This window comes from Paramisgurnus dabryanus, chromosome 3 (genome assembly GCF_030506205.2).
Source record: "Paramisgurnus dabryanus chromosome 3, PD_genome_1.1, whole genome shotgun sequence".
Taxonomy (NCBI): domain Eukaryota; kingdom Metazoa; phylum Chordata; class Actinopteri; order Cypriniformes; family Cobitidae; genus Paramisgurnus; species Paramisgurnus dabryanus.
The window spans coordinates 9820415-9845022 of record NC_133339.1 but is presented as its reverse complement, the minus strand read 5'-3'; the positions used below and the strand labels follow the sequence as shown (position 1 = coordinate 9845022).

Sequence of the window (24608 nt, the reverse complement as noted above, 5' to 3'; positions counted from 1 at the left end):
GTTTAATATCTTAACCAAAACACATCAAAACCTTTTCACAAATTCACATGAGATCATCTTCTGACAGTAAGAGAAAACAAACGTACAGATTGCTCAGCCCTGTTCCAAATGTATCTGCAGTTTTATAATCACACATATTGTAGTCTTCATGTTTTTTTAAGACACTATTATTTTATAAAATTGCTTTTAAATAGATTTGTTACAATATTTGACGTATCACTCCCGAAATGACTTACAAACAATAAACAATACTGTTGCTGTATACGTTTAAATGTTAGGTTTTTATTATAAATTAAAAAATAATGGTATCGGTCGTATATACTGTATTTTTAGTATTGTTTGTATTAACAGTTTGTATTAACAACAAACATCTTTTTTTTGGCATAAAAAAAATTAATTGCATTGTTGGCTGTTGCTACAAATAGGGCTGGGCAAAAAAAAGTTTTTTTCTTTTAATAATTCGTTTTTTATGTGGTTGATTCAAAATTGATTCACAAATCAATTTTTTCATATTTATTTGCGCAAACATTGAACGAAAGATTAACGTTAATCTAATAACTAGTCTCCCCCACTAGACTGTTCTGACTTTTTTTAGTATACATTTTTCATCTTGCACCAAAATTGTATTGTGTTTAACATAATTGTATGCATTTGAAAATTATAGATGGGTTCTGTTTTAATGTACCCAATTGTACCTTAAATAAAAGAGTTTAATATACAGGTTTGTGGCTCGCAATTTCTTTTTATTGATTACCCTTGTAAAACTTATGTTCACTGTTCTTTTTTATAAATATAGTGTTTGTATTAAATCTATATTCATTGAGTTAAATCGAGAATCGAGTATAAAACCGAGCCGAGAAGCGTAATCAAATCGAGAATCAAAAAGCGAACCGATAGCTTGTGAATCGAAATCTAATCGATCGATCTGTTTCTGGAATGTCTGAATCGATACCCAGCCCTAGCTACAAATATACCTGTGCGACATATGACTGGTTTTGAGGTCCAGGGTCACATATTATCATTTAGTGCTAACACGATTGCTGTAATCATGGTTGTTGTTTTTTTTATCACTAGTTGGTTATTTTGTTACACCCCTACTTGCATTTTGCTGGAGTAAATTGGGTAGTAGAACGCTGTAGTTATGAGTCCCGTAAATTACTGAAGCGTGTGTGTGTGTGTGTACAGAACAAGATTAAACACTAAAAGGTGAAGTGAAACCCAAATTAAAATAAATTATGCAGTAGTTCCCCCGAAATGTGCAAAATTGCGTTATAGTGTTAGATAAGAAATAAAAGAACACGAACAGAGTGGTTTGAATCGTCCTCAGTTTTATTGATATAACAGCACATACTCACACATACTGGATGAGGATATGACCTCAGTACAGAAACCCAGGGCAAACCTGCATCCTTACACAAACCTCTTTAACATACAAAACATGTTTAATAGCACATACATGATGAGGAGGGGACCAGACACAAATAATATTCCAGTATGTCAAAGCTTTTCCAAATCATATATTCCACAAGTGATTTCAGAAGTATAAATACAATTCCAGGCTTAATATTTCATTTTATAATCGTTTAAAATCATTATTCTGCATCCATATTTAAGATCAGAGGCGTTCCGACCACAAGACCGTCACGTTTATTCAGACACTATTATATTTACTCTTAACGGATATGTGTGTGTGTGTGTTTGTGAGATGGGTTGGAGGTATCTTACAGTTGAGCTTGAGTTGATCACCGTTCTTCTGCAGACGGTGTTTCTGGATGGGTTTTTATCATGGTTTAATACTGCAGTTCTGTGATGGAGCAAATCTTTACAACATTTCTTGCCCGTGTTGATATCCAGCGGCGTCTTCATCAGTCAACGTACATCGGTGAGCTGGGAGACGCAGGGATCTGATCTAAAATCCTGCAGACGTAGCTGGCCACATCTACATTACGTTCCTCGTACATCTGAATGAAGGGATGTTTCTGCAGTAAAACGAGAGAAATGTTAGAAAATACATGGAGAAATCCCACAACTGTTCCCGTAGATCAATGGTTGAATATGCATGAGCGGTGCAAAGGCCATAGGTTTCATTCCCCGTAAGATGCTTTGGATAAAAACATCTGTTAAATGCACAAGAAAAAAAGTGTCACTTTATCAGGAACTCACCAAAAGCTCTTTGTACTTTGGCCTTTTAGATTCGTCTTTTGTAAGGCTGTTAAACAAGAACAATAAAACAAGATTAAAGAGGGATTTATCACAATGTTTATTACAAATGCAATTTCCTATGAATCTTGAACAGAAAGTTTCTCTGGATGAACAGCAGGTGGCGTCTGCATGTGACCAGACAACACAAATCTGGGCCATAACATCCTGTTTGCCAAGTTTGCAATTTCTTACCAGCCACAAATGACCAAAATAAAACCACTTACCGGAAAAGGTACGACTTTGCAAGAAAATGTAGGACACTTAAAAACAAAACATTTCCAGGAAATAATAGTACAAATGACATCAATTAACTCTTTCCCCCCAGCATTTTTTTTTTCAAAAGGTTGCAAACCAGCACCAGCATGTTTTATAATTGTCACAAAATGTTAATGCCTTCCAGAAAATGATTATTCTTTAAATATATAAACATACAATATATCAAAATAAAAAAAGTACAGACCTTCTGCCTAAAAAAAAAAACATTTCGTGCTATCTTTATGTTATTTATCACCTTGCGTGAAGGTTGTTTTCATGTCTTGTCGCTCTTCATATCCATTTTAACATCAAGCAAGTCCTGTGCTCTATTTTCTAATTCCTGCATGTTTTAAAACCAAAACGTCAGACGCATGTGGATCTTTTGTATTAGATTAAGCATTTAGGACGGTACACTTTTTAGAAAACATACAAATAAAGATCATTTTAGATGTTTAATGACTAAATGACTAGATGTTAAAGAACATTGAGATCGCTAGACGAGGGTTTAATGTACTTATTTTTATAAAAACCTCAATTTTGACCAAAATCAACATTTGGGTCAGGACAAAAACGGTTTGCAAATGAGAAATTCAATAAAAAAAATTTCAAAGCATGCATTAGGTTTATTTCAATGCACAGTGTATTTGTCTTAATTTTATGCAAGAAAAATTACATTTGCACCATTTTTATGAAAGTTAGAACTGAAAATGTCAAATGGCGTAACAGCCAATTGCGCAAAAGAATGATAAATATTAAATATTTTATCCACCTTGATGGCATGTAAGCGTAAACATTTTTTTAAATATAATTTTATTAGTTATTTCTAAATTTACATTTTAAAGCTTTTTTTCTCATGTTTGTCCTGGCATTTGCTGAAAACAGCTCTGTTTTCTAAATAATCTTTGACAAATTATGTAAAAATTTATATATAAAAAAATCATATTACACTAAACTAAATGATTATATTCTATTCCACTTTTTTAATCAATATATTTATATTTTCATCAAAAAAAATATTAGTTACACCAATTGACACAGACCGGTTACACCACACTGACATTTTTGCAATTATCCCCCAAATACTCTTCAGAAATTTTAGACATGGTCCTCAAAAAAGAGAATGTATGCAAGTAATCTGAAAATTTAATTTCAAATTTTAACCCAATTGAACCATACAGACACAAAATAATTAACGTCACGTCATTGACCCATTTATACATTTTTTTGCATCTAGCTCAAAATTAGACGGTGCGCATTGTGACTCATTTTGCCACCACGGTTCACAATTTCTTAAAGGCTTTTGTTCAAAATCTGATTCAGAATGATGAATCAAACATATAAAGAGTATTTACTGCTGTTGAATGCTGGCTGCGTAACAGCGCCACCTACTGCATAATAGCTAAAATATGGATTGCCTTAAAAACTCGTCTTTAGCATTCTCGTCTCTTAATTGATCAGATTACTTGTCAATGGCAGGGAAAGAGTTAAAGTCTTGCTTCATTTATACAAAATGCATCATAAAAAACTCCATTATAGTCAACATCCGTCACATATCAACTTCTGCTGATTTAAAGGCCACAGATGGCTCAGAAAGACGACATGTGGGATGTGGCGAATGACAAATAACAGTAAACTTTAAGGGTTTTATTTTGAGTAAGATGTAGTTTTGTGTGTTTCATCATAGGTACACATGGAAATCACATCATAAAAAATCTAAAGTTTTTTGTGGCAAAAGGAATAAACTACATGGTGTTTAATAAAACTAAATATTAATTTTCATATCAAAATACATTAATTAAAACTAACTACAAGAGATGTCTCACCACAAGTTGACAAAGTTGATGAATTTGGGAGAAAACTGTCTCTCCTCTGAACTGCTGAGCTGAGGCGGGTCGCCTTTCACCACCTGTGTCAGCTGATCAAACACACTGTTCCACTTCGGGTAAGGAAACCGTCCTGTGGCCAACTCATACTGAAACACAAAAGCACAAATAAATGACTTTCAATATCACACATACACAAACTTCTCATCTGCAGTCATACACAGACTGTTAATCGCATTAAAAGTCGTATGATCCTCACCAGCGTGATTCCCAAACTCCATACATCAGATCGGACATCATAACCCTGTCTGGAAGCACTGGGGTCTATCCTCTCCGGCTAACAGACAGACAGAAATGAAATATACAGTCAATGTTAAAGTCATTTGTGTTGTTTATTTAATATTAGGTACATTACAGACAGCGACAGGTCTGCATTTATATGGCAAAAAATAATGCACAAAACAAACTAAAGCGTCACAGACACATTTTTAACTCTCTATTAATACTATCAATACTACAAAAAGGCGGGAGTGTTTATATGTCAACACATCATATTAATGTCTGTAACAATTCTGGCTCATATGCCAGTGAGTCATCTGTGTGCTAACAGTTGTCATCCTCTGCATTATGATATCACAGCAGCCCATCTGTGTCAAAGATATCAGACTGTGAGTGTGAGTCCAGACTCTTTATGGGTTACAAGATGTGAAAAACAGATGTGCTTCCTTCCTTCCAGACACGAGAGTGTGTGTGTGTTACATAATAACTGTACATATATGATCTCATTCATAAGCAACACCCACACGCATTATTTAGGTCTACTCATTGATGACATCATCATTGCAGTCTGTCCTCATGGGGAGATTCTCTGAATGAGATCATCCTGCTCGAATTAGAGGATGACATCATCTACTACTGCAGACAACTGTACAGCAGAGCTGAGACTCATTCACAGACAAAGAAACAGACACTCTAACACACACAATTATCTATGAATGATGATTGAGTGAATAAGTGAATAAACAATAGAATGAATGAGTAAATGATCAAATTAATAAATAATTGAGCAACAAACTAATGAGTAGCTGAATGAGTAAACGAACAATTAAGTGACTGACTTGGAACGAACATTTATGTAACTGAACAATCAAACAAAAAATCAAAGTGAATGAACGCGGGAACGAACGATCAAGTAATTAATGAGTAAACAAACAATCAAGTGACTGAACAAGTGAACAAATAAATGAGGAACTGAATGAACGAATGCACGATTGAGTAACTGAGAGAGCGAATGCACAAAAGAGTAATTAAGCGATCAAACAAACGGTTGAGTAACTGAATGATGAAGCGAACGTGATCAAACGAACAATCGAGTGAATGAATGAGTAAACGAACAATCAAGTAAATGAACGAGCGAACGAACAAGCAAGTAAATGAATGAGGGAACGAACGATCGAGTGACTGAACGATGAAATGAACAATCGAGTGACTAAACAATCAAACTAACAATCGAGTACATGAATAAATGAACAAACAATCGAGTGACTAAACAATCAAATGAACAATCAAGTAAATGAATGAGTGAATGAACAATAGAGTGACTGAACAAGCGAACGAATGATCGAGTAACTGAACGATCAAACAACCAATAGAGTAACTGAACGATCAAACAACCAATAGAGTAACTGAACGATCAAACAACCAATAGAGTAACTGAACGATCAAACAAACGATCAAGTGACTGAACGATCAAACGGACAATCGAGTGAGTGAATGAATGAGTGAACGAACAATCAAGTTAATGAACGAGCGAACGAACAATCAAGTAAATGAATGAGTGAACGAACAATAGAGTGACTGAACAAGCAAACAAACGATCGAGTGACTTTTACAAGCAAACAAATGATCAAGTAGCTGAACGATCACACAACCAATTGAGTAACTGAATGATCAAACAAACGATCAAGTGACTGAACGATCAAACAAACAATCCAGTGATTGAATGAGTGACTGGACAATCGAGTGAATAAATGAATGAGTGAACAAACAATCTAGTTAATGAACGAGTGAACGAATGATCGAGTAACTGAGCGACCAAAAAAACAATAGAGTGAATGAACAATGAAAGAACAATCTAGTGAATGAACAAGCGAACGAACAATCGGGTAAATGAGTTAAGAAATTTTAGGGTCCGTTTCTTAAATGGAAGGCTGCATCCTTTGAAGTTTGCATTTGTAGCCTGCATATTTCACAAAGTCTTTAATTCTGTCTTATTTCGGAATATAAAAAATTATAAAGTCTGCATATGCGACCTTCAGAGGATGCAGCCTTCCGTTTGCAAAACGGCCTGAGTGACTGAACAAGCGAACGAACGATCGAGTGAAAGAACAATCAAGAGGCTGTTTACACTTGGTATTAAGATGTGTTTTCATCGATCGGATCACAAGTGGACGAGAGAGACACATTGCGTTTACACCTGGTATTTAAATCCGTCTCTTTTGTCCACTTTCGACCGCATCTGTCCTGAATACTGTGAGGGGGTGGTCTGTGAGACGGTGGGCGAGTCTCTCTGCTGTCATTCAAACGCGAGCGGGAGTAATTATGAGTTTATATGGACGCAAACTTATATTATGTCGGAGCCCGCTGCTTGTTTAGCAAGTATACATGCTGCACAGTGTTTTGTACGTTTATTTGTTGGAGCTTTCTCTGAATTTTCGGCGCAATTGATGAAATAGGATCGCGCAACTTTCACGCTTTCAAAACGAAACTACGGAGAACACCCCGCAGTAGTTTTATCAGTGAAAGTCTAAAAATAGCGCTGTTCACCGTATGTTCATGGCAGAAGTCAAAAAAGACGTAAAATTAGTGTTTAATACCTCAGATTAAATAAATGGGCGGAGAGAAGGCGGTCGCGTGTGGCTGTTCGAACGCATTCAACCACATTGCGTTCCGCAACTCCAAAGCGATCCGATCGAAAGTGGTTTCGACTACCTCTGAATGTGGTTGAAAGTGGTCGAAAGTGGACGCGTTCAAAACGTTTTGAACACCGTTTACACCTGGCATTAACGTCGTCCACTTGTGATCCGATCGACGAAAACGCATGTTAATGCCAAGTGTAAACAGCCTCCAAGTCAAAGAGCAAATGAATAACTGAGTCAACAAGCGAACAAACAATTGAGTGAACATACAATCAAATGAACAAACGATCAACTCAATGAGTGAACGAACGATTAAATGAAGAAATGGTTGACAGGTTAGATAAATGATATTGTGAATAAGTCTTACTGCCATATATGGTCTGCAGCCTGCGTCTCTGGTTTTGGCGATGGAGTCCACTAACTGTCCACTGATGCCAAAATCACACAGCTTAATGTTACCTGTCCTATCCAGGAGGATATTTGATGGCTTTATATCTGCAGAGAGACCATAAGAGAGCTTCAGTAAACTGAACAGATATGAACAGGACTGAACCCTAACCAGCTCACATCTGAAAGGTCATCTTACCTCTGTGAATTATCTTCAAGCTTTCTTTTAAGTGGTTAAGTGCTTTCACAGTCTGCCGTGACCCAGAAGAACAGAGAACATCAGTGATCACAACAATAAATGCTTCACTTACTATAATGTCAAATGGAAAGAAATAATGACTCACAGCTAATGTTATTTTTCCTAAAATCTCCTCTGGAATCACTTCATCTAAAGAGGAATAAACGTATTTGTAGAATTTGTCGAAGGAGATAGACATGAGCTCCATGCATATCCAGCAGTCCCCCTGAAAGACAAACAGAAACTCATTGACTCACGTCTCTCAAAACAGACGTGTGAGATACTGAAGCATAGGCGGGTGAACAAACCTCTCTGAACAGAGCGCCGTAAAACTGGACGATGTATGGACAGTCACTGCTCCTCATGACCACATCTAGATCCATCAACAGCTGTTTCTGTTCTCGCTCATCCACCGTCGACCTGATCCTCTGTCAGACAAACAAACACAGATAAACTTTAGATGAAATGGAAACCCATTATTTGATGGATAAAACCTCGAAAATGCATTGCGTATTTGTCACTAAAACCAGCTTCTTGAAAATCTATCAAAGATGTCTGGGGTCCATGAGTGATCAGAACCTTGTTGGACCTAAAACAGACGAGATCACATTCTTAAACTTTCTTGATCGCTACACCTTCCATTGAAGACTTGCGCAAAATTTTAGCGCTATTTTCTAAATGTCGACAAAAAATATTGCGAAATGACTACGTTTCAAATAACCAATGTATGCAATTTTGTTGTATCGCGATAAGTCATTAAAAAATTCCAACAGGTGTATTCGACTTCATCCAGTATCGTGTAAGACAAGCGCATTACATCAAAATAACGCAAGAGTGACTCGAAAGTAACGTATACCGAGCAGTCGATTCCCAAATCGCTCTCGCTGTATTTTAAATTAATAATTTTTTGGCCATTTTTGCCTTTATTAAACAGTAATTACAGAGAGGACAGGAAATTACATGGAGGAAAGAGGCGTATGGGATCGGAAAATGACCACGAGCCGGGAATCGAATTCGGGTCACCGATGTCTGTTTTTTAAACACGTATATTAACACGTCTGTATTTTAATGTCATGTGCTCGTTGGTTCGTGATGCCATATGAAGTCAAACATATCTCTTCTGTCTTGTCCTCCAACCAATCATACTTAAAGAATGATCATGTGACTTTAACGTGTGGCAGGTGACCTGTAAATGTTAAAAGTTCCACTGCAGGTTTTGCGATCTATTCTTTTTTTTCGAATTGCCTAAAAACCACCTCACTAGAGCGCGTTTTATTGGGTGCATTTTCAATTCGCCATTTCAATATGCCCAATTTGAAAGGTAATGAAAAACAGCTGCATAGATTTGCGTAAGACTTTAGCGCTATTTTCTAAATGTCGAAAAAACTATTGCGAAATGACGGCGTTTTCATTAACCGATGTTAATGCGACTAAAACGCAATTTTGTTGGCAATGAGTGTATTCTGCTTTAAACAGTATCGTGCAGATCAACAAGTGCATGACATCAAAATAACAAAAGAGCGACTCGAAAGCATACAGAGGAGCCAACTCATGAATCGCTCTCGCTGTATTTGACGTTAGTTTTTTTGTGATGCCACATGTCAAACACACCTCTTCTGTCCTGTTCTTCAACCAAACATATCATGACATATTTTAAGAATGATCATGTGACTCTTGCAAAAAAAAAAAAACTGGTTCCATTGCAGTTTTACGATATACTCCTTTTTCAAATTGCCAGAAAAACCACCTTACCCGTGCATAAAAACTTTTACTGCAAATTTGCCACATTTCCATTGGGTACATTTTCAATTCGCCATTTAAATTGGCTCAATATTCCCAATTTGAAGGGTAATGGAAGCGGCTACATAGATGAAACTCATGAATTGCTCTTGATTTATTTAATGTCAGCTGTTTGCCTGTTCTTGTGACACAACGAAGTTGAACACACTTCTTCTGTCTTGTCCTCCAACCAAATGTACCATGCCATATTAGTTTTGTGATACATTTCTTTTTCAAATTGAATGAAAAAAATCACCTCACCCGTGCATAAAACCTTTACTGCAAATTTATGCAAAATTTGCCACGTTTCCATTGGGTGCATTTTCAATTTGCCATTTCAATTTGCTCAATATGCCCAATCTGAAGGGTAATGGAAACGGCTACATAGATGAAACTCATGAATCGCTCTTGCCGTTTCTTGTGACGCAACATGAAGTTGAACACACTTCCTCTGTCTTGTCCTCCAACCAAACGTACCATGCCATATTGGTTTTGCGATATATATTTCTTTTTCAAATTGCATGAAAAACCACCCTACCCGAACGTAAAAACTTTTTGTGACATATATATGCAAAATTGCCGCAAAATTGCTGTGTTTCATTGGGCGCACTTTCAACTCTCTATTTCAATTTGCACAATTTTAAACGCAGCTAGAGAAATTATCTTTAAACCTCCTTTACAGAGGAATCACTTATGGTTTCATATTTCTGTAAGCTGCTCTGAATGAAAGCATCTGCTAAATGAGATAACATCGCTCTTACTTTGACCGCCATGATTTTTCCGCTAGGTTTGTGCACCATCTTGTTGACCGAGCCATAAGCTCCTCGTCCGATCTCTCCTAGATCCTTCAGATCTTCTGCGGTGAAGTCCCAGTGTTGCTCTGGTGAGAGCTTCAGCTTCCCAGACGACTCGATGCTATGGGTTCGCAGCCTCTCTCTATAACACACATAGAAGACGATGATCACAGCTGAATATAACGACACAAAACTAAAAACTGAGTCTTGATCAGACACAAGGTTGTACTCACATGTGTGGATTCTGGAAAGGAAGTCCGGCCGTGTTCAGAGTGATTCTGGAAGTAGTTTTGATCGGAGGATTGGCAAAATTCAATTTCAGGGCTTTACGTTTACCTAATAGAGGAGCAAGAGACCTTTAGTTGAGACTAAAAACAGCATAAACAAACACAGACACCAATAAATGTGTACTGTATTCATGGAATGAGATCTCTAACTAAGCCACAGAAGATGAAGGAGGGTCATGAGTGTACAGATAATCACTAAACTCATGCACATCTGAGCACCAAAAGAGGAAAACCAGGGGCCAGATTTCCTAAAGCCATCAGATTTTGGACATGTTGCAGTTTTTACACAATGTAAAAAAAAAAATGTGATTCATAGCTTTAGCAAATCTGGCAGCAGGAGGCAGCGATTGCGGTCCAACATGCTTGAACCCTGCATTTATCACAACCAACCAAATCACATCTCCCCCTTCGGCATCCAATCAGAGCAGAGAACAGAACTTTAGAATAGATCTGATCACATCCCGACACGAAAAAAAAGATCACAAACTTGCTTTAAAATCAATCACATGATCGTCAATGCACTGATTCTGTAATTTAGCGAGAGGTGTGCGAGACAGCCGAAGTGCAGATGTTGTGTGAAAGCAGTGCAGTGTGTATTTAAACCACAATAACCAATCCAATGCAAACAACATGACAAAACCAGAAATCAAACTAAACTTTGATTCTTATAAATTAGATGCAAAGTTAAAAATACCTTCTTATAAATTACTTTAAAAGTATCTATAGAGAAATAAAAAGAAGCTATCTAAAGAGGTAAAACGCTTTTTTTAATAAAAGGAATATTTTACCTTCACCACATAAAGGTTTGGATCTGAATACCGGCGGAACAACATTCATTTCTGAATTCACGGCATTTGTGTCCATGTCCCAACAAGTTTGTGTTTGTCTGAGAACTTCACATGCCAAAAACATCTCTCTCAGTTCTCCAAAACAAAATGCAGATTGTAGAAACTCAGATAACCCCAAAATAATCTTGACTTCACAGGTTAGTAGCAATTCCTGAATCAAAACCCATGGGAGTTTCTGAAACTGTGTGATTATTAAAGTAATCTGAAAATGAACTTGACTAAAGTAAATGTTAATTGCAATTTAACAGATTAATAAATGAAAGTGAAGACAAATTGTTTGTCTGAATGTAAGTTATTTTGCTCTAAAGTCAATTAAAGCTATAAGCTTTAGATTTTTAAATTTTTTATAAACTTCTCGCTATGCATTTGTTTGGTTCAGAAAATTAAAACAAATTAATAATCTAGTTGTATTGTAATAATGACTAGTGTTGTAATAATGTGGATTTTAATAACTACTTGGCCAATAACGCGACATGTGAACTGAGGCGCACTAACTTATGCAATAAAACAAAGTCTTATTTTACACAATTCATAAGAAACCTCTACTAAGACTGGAAAGAGAAACACGTAATATCTTCCGACAAGATTGTGGGTAGACTACAAAAATAAAACAGGAACTAATGCCTCCGTTCAGTGACATGTAATATTGCCCAAAAAACTACACAATTAATCAGTCAATATTTACAATGCATGAGCCACTATTAATACTGAAAAGAGCAGTTCACCCAAAAACATACATTTTATTTGCCTTACTTTTATGTCATTCCAGACCTAAATGATTTTTGCTCTTGTAAAGAAGTGGCTTAATTTCAATGCAGTGAACAATTTTATAAATGATTTTTGGGTGAACCCCCCAAACGCATACATTAATTCCTTGTTGCACTTATATTTTTAGGTTTGACTTCAATATACAATTTATTTCAACTTTTGTACTAGTGAGGAGTTGCTATAATATAAATAAAGATGAATAAGTTGATTCAACTTTATTTTAAAGTCGCCATGAAAATAAAATGAAAAAACTGTAATTTGTTTTGTAATATTGTTGTATTTTTTACAAATTAGTTATCTGTGAGCTTCATTATAAAAAAAAATCATAAACACAAATCTCCTCCTGAAAACGATCTCTTTACGTCCGGTCATATGGCAGGTGGGCGAGGTCCAGGAGATGATCGCTGCGATTAGCAATAAGCAACACGATCCAACTTCAAACGATCCAATCAGATTTCAAATGGACAAATTCAAATCCAGCCCTGCCTTATTTCATTTTAGAAGCCGGATTTACTTGGATATATACGTCACCACTTGGAAAATAAGGCAATTGCTACTTCCATTTCATGGGGAGAATTTATAGCAACTCCCCATTACACTGTAAAAAGTACACTGTAAAAAATTACTCTGGAGGGTGTTAAATTTAACCCATGAAAATTTGTTATAATTTAATTAAGTATATAAGCTAGCAAGTAAAATAAAAAATAATGGGTATATTCTACCTTCACTGTCCAATTTTTAACAGTAATAACTGCAAAACTAAAAAAATAAGTAACATATACCCCAAAATATTGGCCTTAGCACCGCAAAGTGCGCATGAATCAACATCCAGACCGGACTCGATTTTTCATATCATATCGGCGGGAGAACTGCGGTTTGTTGACAGGTAAGTTTTTATTTAGCTTGTTGATATCATCATGAATGGAAATGTTAAGTTGGTTAACTGTAAAATCTACCAGAAGTTTAGCCATTTGCGTGCTTCTCTGTATCTGTTGTTGACAGATTGATAGGTTAGAATATGTCAGTCAGGTTAGCTTTGAATGAAACATTGCCCAGTTCTTGCACCTGTGAATATGAAAAAAAATCCATATTTATGATTAAAATATTAACTTCTATTATTATTATTTACATGTCTGAATCTCGTGAACAGCGGAGCTGCTCAATATGAGTGGTTGAACTTGAGCAAGCCACGTGACGAGAGAGAGCAGCGGACGGTTGATGTACGATACAGACGGGAGGGCGTCGAGCAGACAAACAAACAACGGTAAAGCTGTCGATGCTAGATAATTACTGTAAAAGTTTTCTTGCATTTATCTGTTAATATATTGAGTTTTGTTTTAGAAGGGATCCATTTATGAAGCCATTTTATTATTATTATTATCATTTACGGATATACTTAACATTGCCTTTCGCTTTTTAATGTCTGTTCAAAAAAGTATTTTGGAGTTCATATGTTATATATGTGACTTGTATATGAAGTTGAATCACTTAAAATTGAATGTAAGTACTTCTTGTTAGTGTTCAATGTTTTATGCACGTGTACTGTGAGTTAGCATGATATGAAGTTGTATTTTTGCACTTAATAAGTTTTAAATGAAGTTGAAATGTTTGTTTGTATCGATATAGCATGCTAGTCTACTGAGGTAAATGAGATCAGTTTTTCCTCTCATATTATTGTCTTCTTCAATTTTCTAATGATAACGTGAAGAACAGTATTTAGGAATCTTGCTTTTAATGGTTTTTAACATCTCATGAAGACTTTGGTTTATTTTGTTTTATGAAATAATATGTTCAAGAAGCTTTATGTAAAACTATGATATGTTGTATTTCACTTGAAATGTCTTGGGGTTATTTTGTACTTCCAATAATTAGTTTTAAATGTTTAAAGAATGTTATTTTGTCAATAAAGCAAACAATTTATGCAGTCTTGTGTATGACTATTTTCTAATTCAACCCTCTCTGAATAAGTAATATGTAATGTTTCTTAATGGCTTATCATTATTAATAATAATTTAATAGATCTGTGGCTTAATACCAATAGTGTTAATGTTATTCATTTTTTTAATAAGTAATTAGTTATGAAAAAATAGGTAGACCTTACCTAATTTTTTTTAATTTATCATAGTAATTAAATTTAGGTACTCTTTAATCAAATATATAGGATATAATTTACTCAAACAAAGTGAGTGCAAATTGTTACAACAATTTTTTTGAGTAAATTCTATAGGTTGTTTTTTACAGTGTAAAAGTTGGATCAACTTCAATTGGTAACACCTAGAAAAAAAGGTTTAGAAACGTACACTTCATCACTAAGTAAAAAATGTATGGTGAAAAAAAAATTCGTAACCTAAAATATTTAAATATTTTTAACTTAAATTGTATCATCACTTTAAGTGAACATTTTAAGTTAAAAATATTAACATTTTAGGTTACCAATATTTTTTTTTGATCCAAATTTAACTTTTTACATGTAGTCAGGAAAGTTGAAATAAATTGTACATTCAAGTTGATTAAACGTAACATTTTAAGTGCAACAAAGAATTTTTACAGCGCTTGAACAACTTAAAAAGATAATTAATAGGGGTGTAACGATTAACCGTGCAAATGCGCGTTTTCTCAATGAATGAATTTGAATGAATTACGGTGAAATCCAGGCACATCCGAACGCCAGGGGGCGCTCTTGTGCAGAAACTCCCTTTGTGCCACAGAAGAAGTAGCATTAAGAATGCTATTCCAGGAAATGTCTACAGGAATATTTATATCACTGTTCTTCAAATTGTTTCAGGTATTTTAATGATAATAAAGAATATTTTAAATGATTTTGTTTAACGAGTGTTGCTTTTTTAAATGCACGTTATAAACAACTCCAACTCGTTATGATTTTAGATTGATGAGGACTTCCTACTGACCAAATGCCGTAGTATACGCACAAGCTGTGCATTAAACAAAGAATCGCAGCCTTGCGATTCAGAATCGATTTCAGACAGGCATTTTTAATCAGACACGGTTGAATCGTTACATCCCTAATAATTAAGGTCAAAATGAGAGGTTTCAATAGAAACCAGGCGGTATTATATATTTATTTACACCTCTTGGTGCATTAAAAACTATATTATTCCTATATCTAGTGGACCAGAAGGTCAATCAAAGATCATATTTCATAACAGTATGTAATATTGTTTGATGTCTGTGGACAGAGCAGCAAACACCCGCCACCTCTAGCATGCAGAGCGGTCAGTCCCAGAGCGACACAAGTCGAGCAGATCCACGTGTGAAAAGATTAGTTTGTGTGTGTGGATCAGAGGACAGCATAGGGATCAAATACTGGTCAGAAAGTCTGGCTTACTTTGAGGAGCTCCAGAAAGGTTTATCTGAAACCCTGGTGATGAGAAGAACAATTAACACTTCACAACACTCAGTCACATCCTCTGAACAAATGTAAACTTTGTTGCCTGCATCATTCATATTAATGTAACTCAATATGAAAGAAAATTTGTGGTAACCCATTTTATTTATGTAATAAGGTGGTACATAAAATTAAAATCCCCTTGTGCTGAAAATCAAGTTTTTATTGTTGTTTAGATGTGGTGTTTTTAATATAATAAATTGGAGATTTCCAAAGACTTATCATCTTTTTAAGTCACAAACACGTAACCAATCATAATTTAAGTGGATTAGTTCTTCGAGTCATAGACATTAGGTATAGATTCTGCTTAGTCACCGCTGATAGGCAGTTTCCACACGTGTAATCACCGTAGCAGCGCAACCATCAATGAAGAAGCAGCTTGGCAAGTTAACCCACAAACACAGAACAAACAGCAACTTGTATATGATTTGAGAAAACCAGCAGTGATGGAAGTAAATAAACAGCGACTTATGTTGCAGTTAAATCACTCCTCAACTTGGCCCATCTTTGTTTTCACCGTCGCAAACAGAAAAATCCATGACGCAGTTTTTTTTACCTGATGGGGGGGTTCTGGTCGACCAATCCCAGCGCTTGCGGTCTGCGTAGAACTGACGCGCTGTTAAACATTTTGCGAGGTGCACATCAGGCTACGCAGAGCTACGCACAGGCTACAGATAACCTATGGCGTAGATCTTACACACGACTATAAATTGTACTTAACACAACGCCGGCGGACCCACAATTCAGTTCGGCAACGCATGACATCACCCATTAAAAGTAAATGAGAAACGTTAATACTTTCGCCACATGTGAATGTACCGTTAACATCAGCACAAAAAAAAAAAATGATGCTACCAATGCGCAGTTTTGCGTATACATTGTGTGAAACCATTGTGTGTTGTTTGAACAGCAATTTCAGCTTAAGTGACATCAGACATCAAAAACCATTTCAGTAAAAGAAAAAAAAAACATTTATTTTATAGGAATAACGTAGAAATCCTGAAGAAGCAAAATTTTGATTTCATGTTAATCCAAAAAAACACACTCGCAAATAAGATCATTTATTAACGGGAACACGGTTTTACACCCAAACAACAGAACGTTACAGTAACGCCATTTATTAATTCTTAAAAGATGTGCCGGTGGTGAGCGAGAGAAATCAAAACAATGTTATCAACCTCTATGTAACGAACAACAACCAAGTTCAGCTTAACCTGCTCTTCAAAACAATACAGCTTCAAATAAAACCCCATATAGAGTCTAATAAAGCTGACATAATCTCAAATAAACCAAACCTTTGTGCCAGGATGTGCATCAGTAAACTGGTAAACATGGGAAGTATATCGACATGCAGAGAGACATCACACACGACAGCAAACAACAAACTAAAACCAGGAGTAAACCAACAGAATAAGAAAAAAACTGAGACTACAGCAAATAAAGATGAAACTATGAAGGACACTTGCAGTTGGAGGGGAAACAAACTGCACTTCTGATGGAAATAGTTTTGTAGGGTCTCACCGTGGTCCAGCGTCAGAGAGGATTGTGGGTAAGAGGCAGGAGATAAAGGGAAAGACACATCATGAGGGGAAATATTTTCTTTTGTTAGTTGAATAAAAAATAGGGTTATCATAAAAAACACATCCGACTTCACACCCTAAAAACAAATATTTGGGGGAAAAGTTTCATGTTAGGTTATTTTATAACAGACAAAAATGTTAAAGCGTAACTAAACCCCTGGTCAAAGCCTGACTCCACCCACTGGCAATATTTGAAAAATGCAAGAAAAGTGGGCAGATCCCAACAGAGATAGAGGGGACGAACTAAGCTCGTACCAAGTGTGTGGTGAGATCGTAACAAGGGCGTGGTGATCTTGAACCTGCTTACGTCACGAGTCATTTTTTGGTCCCAACATCCAATAGGAAAATTCAACTGCAGTAGCCACCGTTCAACCTGAAGAGGGCAGCACTCACTCGTTTTTACACCATATATTGTAGTTTTGAAACACTTTATATCCAAATGTTAAAAAACTTACTAAAATCAATGAACAGCACTAATAAACCATCATTCTTACAGATCAGTAACTAAAAAAAGTTGGATTAGGGTTTAGTTACTCTTTAAAATACATTTCCAGAGAGCATGTGTGACTAAAAATTACTGACATTTCTTAAGCACTAGGTTTCTAAAAATAAAAGGTGACTATGTAAATTTCCACTCCATCTATGTAAATGTCAGCTTTAATACAAAGTTCAATCATCAAACCAATTGATAACCTTCCCAATCTGAATCCCTATAGACACCTCAGATCAGTGGTTCCCAAACTTTATCAGTGTGTGGCCCCCCTTGTGTACAGTGCATTCCTTTGCGGCCCCCCAAAGAAAATTTGTGACAAAAAACTGTTCTAAAACTCAACATTTTAATAAAAAAACATTAAATTATATAAAAAAGTAGTGCTTTTGGTTAGTAGCCTTATTTTTTTAGGTTTAATTACACAGAATTCATGATAAATTAATGTATTTCATAAAATGTCATAAAACTGGGGCCTCCCTGGCACCATCTCGCGGCCCCCAGTTTGAAAACCCCTGCCTCAGATAACTACTGAGTGATGTTAGACACTTTGGAGAAGAAAAACTAACTAACAATGACAATTCAAGAATGAAAGGCTTTACAATGAGATTCAGCTTCCCTTTACAGTAAACTCAGGTCTGAAACTGAATGAATGAAACTGACTGCAGTTCCTCTGTACAAAACAAAGCACAATGCAGTAACTCCACAGAAAAATATATCATGTACTGTACATGAGCTAATGGATGAATCGCACAAACACACGTCTGAGTCATATTTCAGGATTTTGTAGGAAAAATAAAGCCCGTTTTAGAATTCCTGTGACCAATTTTTAAAGGGGTCATATGATTTTACTTCATGTCTTTAGTGTGTTAAAAGCTGCATTTCGAAAATCTGCAAATTCGCAATAATTGAAGTCTCAACTAGGGTTGTTGCGGTCACAAAATTTTCCCACTGGTTAATCAGTGCGTGGCAAGTGGGAGGGGCATATATAGGGATGCACCGAAATGAAAATTCTTGGCCGAAACCGAAAACCGAAAATGAGGAAACCAAGGCCGAAAAACCGAAACCAAAACACAGAAATAAATTATTATGCCAATTATTAGTACAAATGCATTTACGGCTATCACGGTGTACTAACTTTACTAGGGGTTTGTTACAGATCACAAAACTCACGGTTCAGATCACATTACAGTTTTTGAGGCATGGATCGGATTATTTTTCAGATCAGCAAAAAGGGGGTGGGGAAAATCTAATAACAAATAAAGAAATTACAAACATTTATAAAAAAGAACAAAGCTGCACATTAATAAGGGCTAACATTAGCATTTGGTACAGAAATCAAATTAAATGAGTCATAACACTGTCTTTATTGTATAAATTAAATATATTATTATTTTTAGAGCTATTTGTCTCTTTGTTAGACTTCAGTAGGTTATTTGAGGTTACTGTAAGCAGAGACTGGTTTATGACTGTAATCTATACATACACTTAAGACATAAACAAATGTTTTTATTAGAAAAAGAATACTTTGGAGATAATTTTGTTTATATGTGCCCTGTCAATAACAGAAAGATTTTACGTTCGCTTGTTTGCGTGTGTGCACTATTGAGGGCACTAAACGCGCGCGCGCACACAGAGAACGAAGGCGAATCCCAAACAGCGCAGCATAAAAACGTTACGTTGTTTTTTATTACTTTATTCGGCACATGTATGTTAATGGACTATACAGTTTGAGACACATTTGCGCGACTCTCTCTAAAGTTTACACATCAAGAGTTTTTCTGATCTTTGAAGGGCGTACTCACTGTGATGATCACGTCTGGACCGGACACAACCGCATGTGCCTCTGTGCGTACTTTAGCGCCTTTTTGCGGTTAAATACATCCACGCCGCATACATGTTGCTTCAGACAAGCACGTGCAGGTCGCGGTTTCTGTTTGCGTCATCACAACATTTCGGCCGTATTGTTTCGGTGATAAAAGTCTTTCGGCCGAAAGCCGAAAATGCTCTTTTGGGCTATTTTCGGCCGAAAATTTTCGGTGGCCGAATATTCGGTGCATCCCTAGGCATATATGCACATGTGCACTGTTTAAATGCAGTGCTTTCGTACGTTGTGTTAAATTGCTTATGAATCCATGTGCAATGCGAGTGCAACAGCTGATTTAATTAAGCGTTTGAGCCCGTGGCCGAAATCCGCCAGTCCCAAGCCGAGAAACCGGCTCTTTCTCCATTTAAAGCGCTGCTTGAATAAAGGGTTTATTATTTTTCTTAATAAAAAACACAACAACAAAAAGATCTCGCTAATGTAAACATTATATATGTAAATTATAACAAAACGAGCATGTGGTTTCTGTCATCGTCTGGTTAGTCAGCTTGCCTCGCACACTTTGAAAGTAAATGAAATAAATGAAATCTGACAACGGCTGCTCTTTGACGGGACGCGCGTTCAGCCCCGCTGAATTCACACAACAAGTCTACACCCCAAAGAGATATTCTTTCTTAAATATAGGCTATTCCATGCCTTCCTAAAATGCCTCATTTAAACATGCCCTCACATATCTATGTCACTTTGTGGAAAAATGAGAATAACACAGTGTATACCCAAAGACATAAGGATGGATTCTTCAAGGATGTGGACTTTGAAAGTGGGATTCAGTCTTCGAAGGATGAAGCCTCTGACGCCTACAAAGCAAACTGAAATGAGACGGTCTAGCCAACCAATGGAGGGAGTTGCGTCACGAAGTTTCGAAGTTCAGACCATCTGATGGATTCTTTATTTTACTGGAAACGAAGGACACATCCGAATTGGGACATCCTTCGTTGAGGCGCGGTGATGTCATTGGCCTTCGAATACGGCCTTAGGTAACTTCCTCTTTAAGGCCAAATCTGGTTGGGTTTTCTTTTTCGGCTGTTTACTTGTGTTTATGAGGATACTTGTAAAGACGGGGGTGTTGATGCATATGTGTATTTAAGGCCAATAAAGCGGCAAACCTCAATGACCACAAACATTATGTTTTCGTGACCATTAGGGATCTTCGATTAATTGTCAATAAGAATTAAATAAAACGATTGTCGAAAAAGCAAGCGCATGTGTGCGGCTCCTGCGCAAAGCACATACACAGCGTGTGAAACAATTTAAACAAGCGTTCAGAAGTTAAACTAGCCATGATCACAAACGATGCTTGATGACAAACACACACCTGGGCATTTTAACCTCATTCGAGACGAGGCTGGATACTAACGCAACAAAATGGCATTCGCAGTGGATCTGGGAAGGGTTCGATGCCGAAAATGCAAATACGGTTAAGATACTGAAAGCAAAACCCTCTTCAGGGAAGCTAGCAAGATTAGCATAGCAACACTGCTAACGCTGGTTTGCACAGGGAAGGAGACCAGAAGCCGTTTTAATGAACAGATTAAAATGTAATCTTAAATTCTGCCAAGAAACTAAAATGTAAACTGTAACTGACTGTCATTACACTCTGAACGCCCGCAACATATATCATTGATCATCATTATTGACTGCCTGAGGCGCTACACGCTAAACGGGTTTTCTAATAGAAAGTTGAAATCTTTATAATATAAGCATCTTTGCTGAAAGTACGCCGCAGCTGAGGTGACAACGAGAAAAGTGCCCTTCGTGTGCTTCTTGGATATAATTGCAACAAGCGGCATATCAATGACTCGGAAGCGAGGTGTACAACTAGAAAAATAACACTTGATGATTATGAAACTTTTATTTTGTCATGGACGCACTGACTTTCTTCCGACTGTGCGGAGTGCCCGTTATGAGGCGCCGTTATACTATGTTTATTAGTCATTATATTTTATCACGAGATTAAATTGATGATTTTTATCAAAACACCAACTACATTGATTCATTTTATAATCCCACTAGCATGTTATTTAGACAAAATACAATTTTTGGTTCGCGTGAGGAAGCTGGCATTTTTACGCACACATTAATGTCATTGACTATATGCCACTGCTGTAAAGGCTTATTGCACTATTACTGTTAAGGATTATTCGATTGATTGATCGTTAATTTAAACGATCATCGAATATGGGAAATTGCATAAATTGACATCCCTAGTGACCATGCGACACACAGCAATGTGACGTGGGTGAATAACCTAAATGGAGACGATAGTCCAAAATCTCTAACGGTTGACAAATTTCTACTGGTTTATCATACCTACCCATTTATCGCCCACCCCTAGTATTAACCACTCCCCCCAAAGAAAAAAATTCAGCAAAATCATATGACCCCTTTAACACTGTAATGTGGATGCTTTACCTAAAGTTTATTCTCAGTAATGGTTAATCCTCCTTATTACTCTATTACAGAGTAGGTACTTTTTAATGTATTACAGTAACATAATACAGCATTCCTGCAATATAGGATGTGATGACTACAAATAATCCAATTCATTGAATGTAATGTCAATCAATACATGAATCACTCTGACACATCTGCAAAAAAAAAAAAAAAACACACCTGTTTGTACTAAACACTCACAGGTACAGTATACAGTATCAATGAACTGAGACTGGATCAGTGGATATATTATACCTGTAACAGATCCATAAAACTGAAGTATAAATGATCAAGACCTTTAACTAACATCAAACCACACAAAACAAAAATAATATTTATCTTTGAGCTCTCTATACTGCACTATTTACTGTTTATTTATGGGGTCTTGTAAAATCATTGTCTTACAGTAAACCTATAACAGGGACTTTCTTGAGAAAATTTGGTAAATGTTTTGATACAGAATTAACTCTTGAGGGGTTCGAACCCACCGCCATCTAGTTATCAGCTCAGAATCAGATCTTAATCTACAATCACCAAAATAAACCCTAAAATCACCGAAAGAGGATCACAGTAAATAGATCCTCCCTACTTATTAAACTGTAATGTACACAGATCTCCATACAGATGTTAAAAATCAAATTTCATCAAGACTCACACATATTATTACTGTATGGTTAATCAATGTTACTAAATTAACCAACATCAAACTAAAAAACAAAATCTATTAGAGTTACTATCCCAAACACCAAACACAACTCAACCATGAGCATCTTTTTAACACAAACTCATTCATACATTCATTTACTATGGTACATTATGTCCTTATAAAGGTTGTATTCCATTTAAAGTGTCATTTTGTATTATACGAACAGATAGGTGATCAACACAATTATTTAAACAACAAACACTTTAAATCTAAAGCTTTAAATCCCTAAAACGCTCATATTTATGTCTAGTTTACATTAGCAATGACGTGCCGTTAGCATGTTAGCCTGTCAGCTAGTTACAATAATGTCAACAAACGCCAGTGACAGAAAACTAACAGCGATGATAAATATATCAACACAACACTAACAACATCACAAACATACAAAATATTAATTCCAATGTAGTTTATTTAGTAAATAACGCATTTATTGTGAGAAAGTGTCATTTTTACAGGCCTGTCAGTGTTTGTCACGAGCTGTGTTAGCGGTGCGGCTAACATGACACTGACTGGAATTATTACTGAAGATATGAAACGGATGTTTATTTAAACTCGGATCAGGTAAACATTAGACTAAACAGGTTTATTTGGTGATAGTAAAAAAATAAGGTTGACATTTAGCGTTGAATACATAAAACACGGAGGCTAACGTTACATGAAAGACATAAAAGCCTTTAAATATATAAATATATGCTGTCATTTCAACACAAATGCGCGAGTACAGTCATTAAACATCACATAGAGATGCATTATCAGACTGATAAACACTGATCCTAAGATCACATCAGATGGATATAAGTGTGTCGGGTTGTGTTGTCTTACCCTGCATGCTGCTCATGGTGCTGAAGTGTTGGCTCTGGCTCTGGTTCTGATGGTGCTGTGGCGTGTTGGTGCTGGAGTTTGATAGTGGATTACTGCTGGAGCTGGAAGTCGCCATTTGGGTTTGAGTTCCAGCAGCCAGCGCGGGCTGCAATGCAGTGAGAAACTAGAGCGAGCAATCTCTCTCTCTCTCTCTCTCTCTCTCTCTCTCTCTCTCTCTCTCTCTCTCTCTCTCTCTCTCTCTCTCTCTCTCTCATACATACATACAGTGAATGCATGATGTAGACAATGATGTTCAAAGGAACAGATGAAGTAACAGATAAAGAAAAAATAGCATAAAAATGTGCTAAATAAAATTATTCACCGTCTAAATTAATATTTTGATGTTGAACCAAAATCAAAAAATGGTACATAGTAGTAAGAAATAAAATGTTAACTAATTGTTAAAATGTGAATATTTAATAAAATAGAGAAATACATTATAAAACAAAGTGTAAGTGTTTGTGAGTGTAAATATTTTTAAAACTAATAAATAAAAACTCAATAAAGCATGTTTGTTTGTTTTTGTACAAATATCTTAACATTCTTAAATCAATTTTTTTCTTGATAAGCAATATTAGGTAAGAAAATAAGTCTAGATTTTAGAAAAAAAAATATAAAATTTAAGTGAAACAACAAGCCAAAAATCTGCCAATGGGGTAAGAAAAAAACATTTTGAAATTAGTAAACTTTTTCTTAAACACTTAAAGGGGAGATTTCCCAAGACTTTTTTAAAGGTGTTTTTAAGGACCCTTTGGTGTCCCAGAGTATGATTGTGAAGTTTTAGCTCAAAATATTATAATTTTTATATTATAACATGTTTTGGCAGTGGCGTGGTTGGAAAGTGCAGATTAAGGGGCGGTATTATGCCTTTCTGACATCACAAGGGGAGCCAAATTTCAATGACCTATTTTTTCACATGCTTGTGGAGAACGGTTTACCAAAACTAAGTTA

The 24608-nt window shown here is 36.0% G+C and overlaps 1 protein-coding gene across 4 annotated transcripts; it reads right to left on the bottom strand.

Annotated features, from left to right (window-relative positions):
* Positions 1-1308: 1308 nt before the first annotated feature.
* Positions 1309-23812, bottom strand: LOC135768864 (dual specificity mitogen-activated protein kinase kinase 4). Of its 4 annotated transcripts, XM_065278213.2 has the most exons (12): positions 23619-23812; positions 15646-15678; positions 10630-10732; positions 10364-10538; positions 8132-8251; positions 7930-8049; positions 7785-7836; positions 7566-7693; positions 4540-4617; positions 4281-4429; positions 2164-2209; positions 1309-1979 (listed from the first exon to the last, which is right to left on the bottom strand). In XM_065278213.2, exons 1-12 carry the CDS (start codon positions 23731-23733, stop codon positions 1866-1868), a joined length of 1233 nt encoding a protein of 410 aa, XP_065134285.1. In that variant the 5' UTR covers positions 23734-23812; the 3' UTR covers positions 1309-1865. The 4 variants fall into 4 exon arrangements, with proteins under 4 accessions (XP_065134285.1, XP_065134286.1, XP_065134287.1 ...); XM_065278214.2 differs by lacking the exon at positions 15646-15678; XM_065278215.2 differs by lacking the exon at positions 15646-15678 and having other exon boundaries at positions 10630-10720.
* Positions 23813-24608: the final 796 nt, after the last annotated feature.

Excerpts from the sequence above, each read along its gene's own strand:
- LOC135768864 (XM_065278213.2), bottom strand. The coding sequence starts at position 23,733 with ATGGCGACTTCCAGCTCCAGCAGTAATCCACTATCAAACTCCAGCACC. Across the intron at positions 4,430-4,539 it reads GGAGTTTGGGAATCACGCTG|TATGAGTTGGCCACAGGACG; the intron begins GTGAGGATCATA and ends TTTGTGTTTCAG. Across the intron at positions 2,210-4,280 it reads ATCAACTTTGTCAACTTGTG|CCTTACAAAAGACGAATCTA; the intron begins GTGAGACATCTC and ends CTTGTTTAACAG.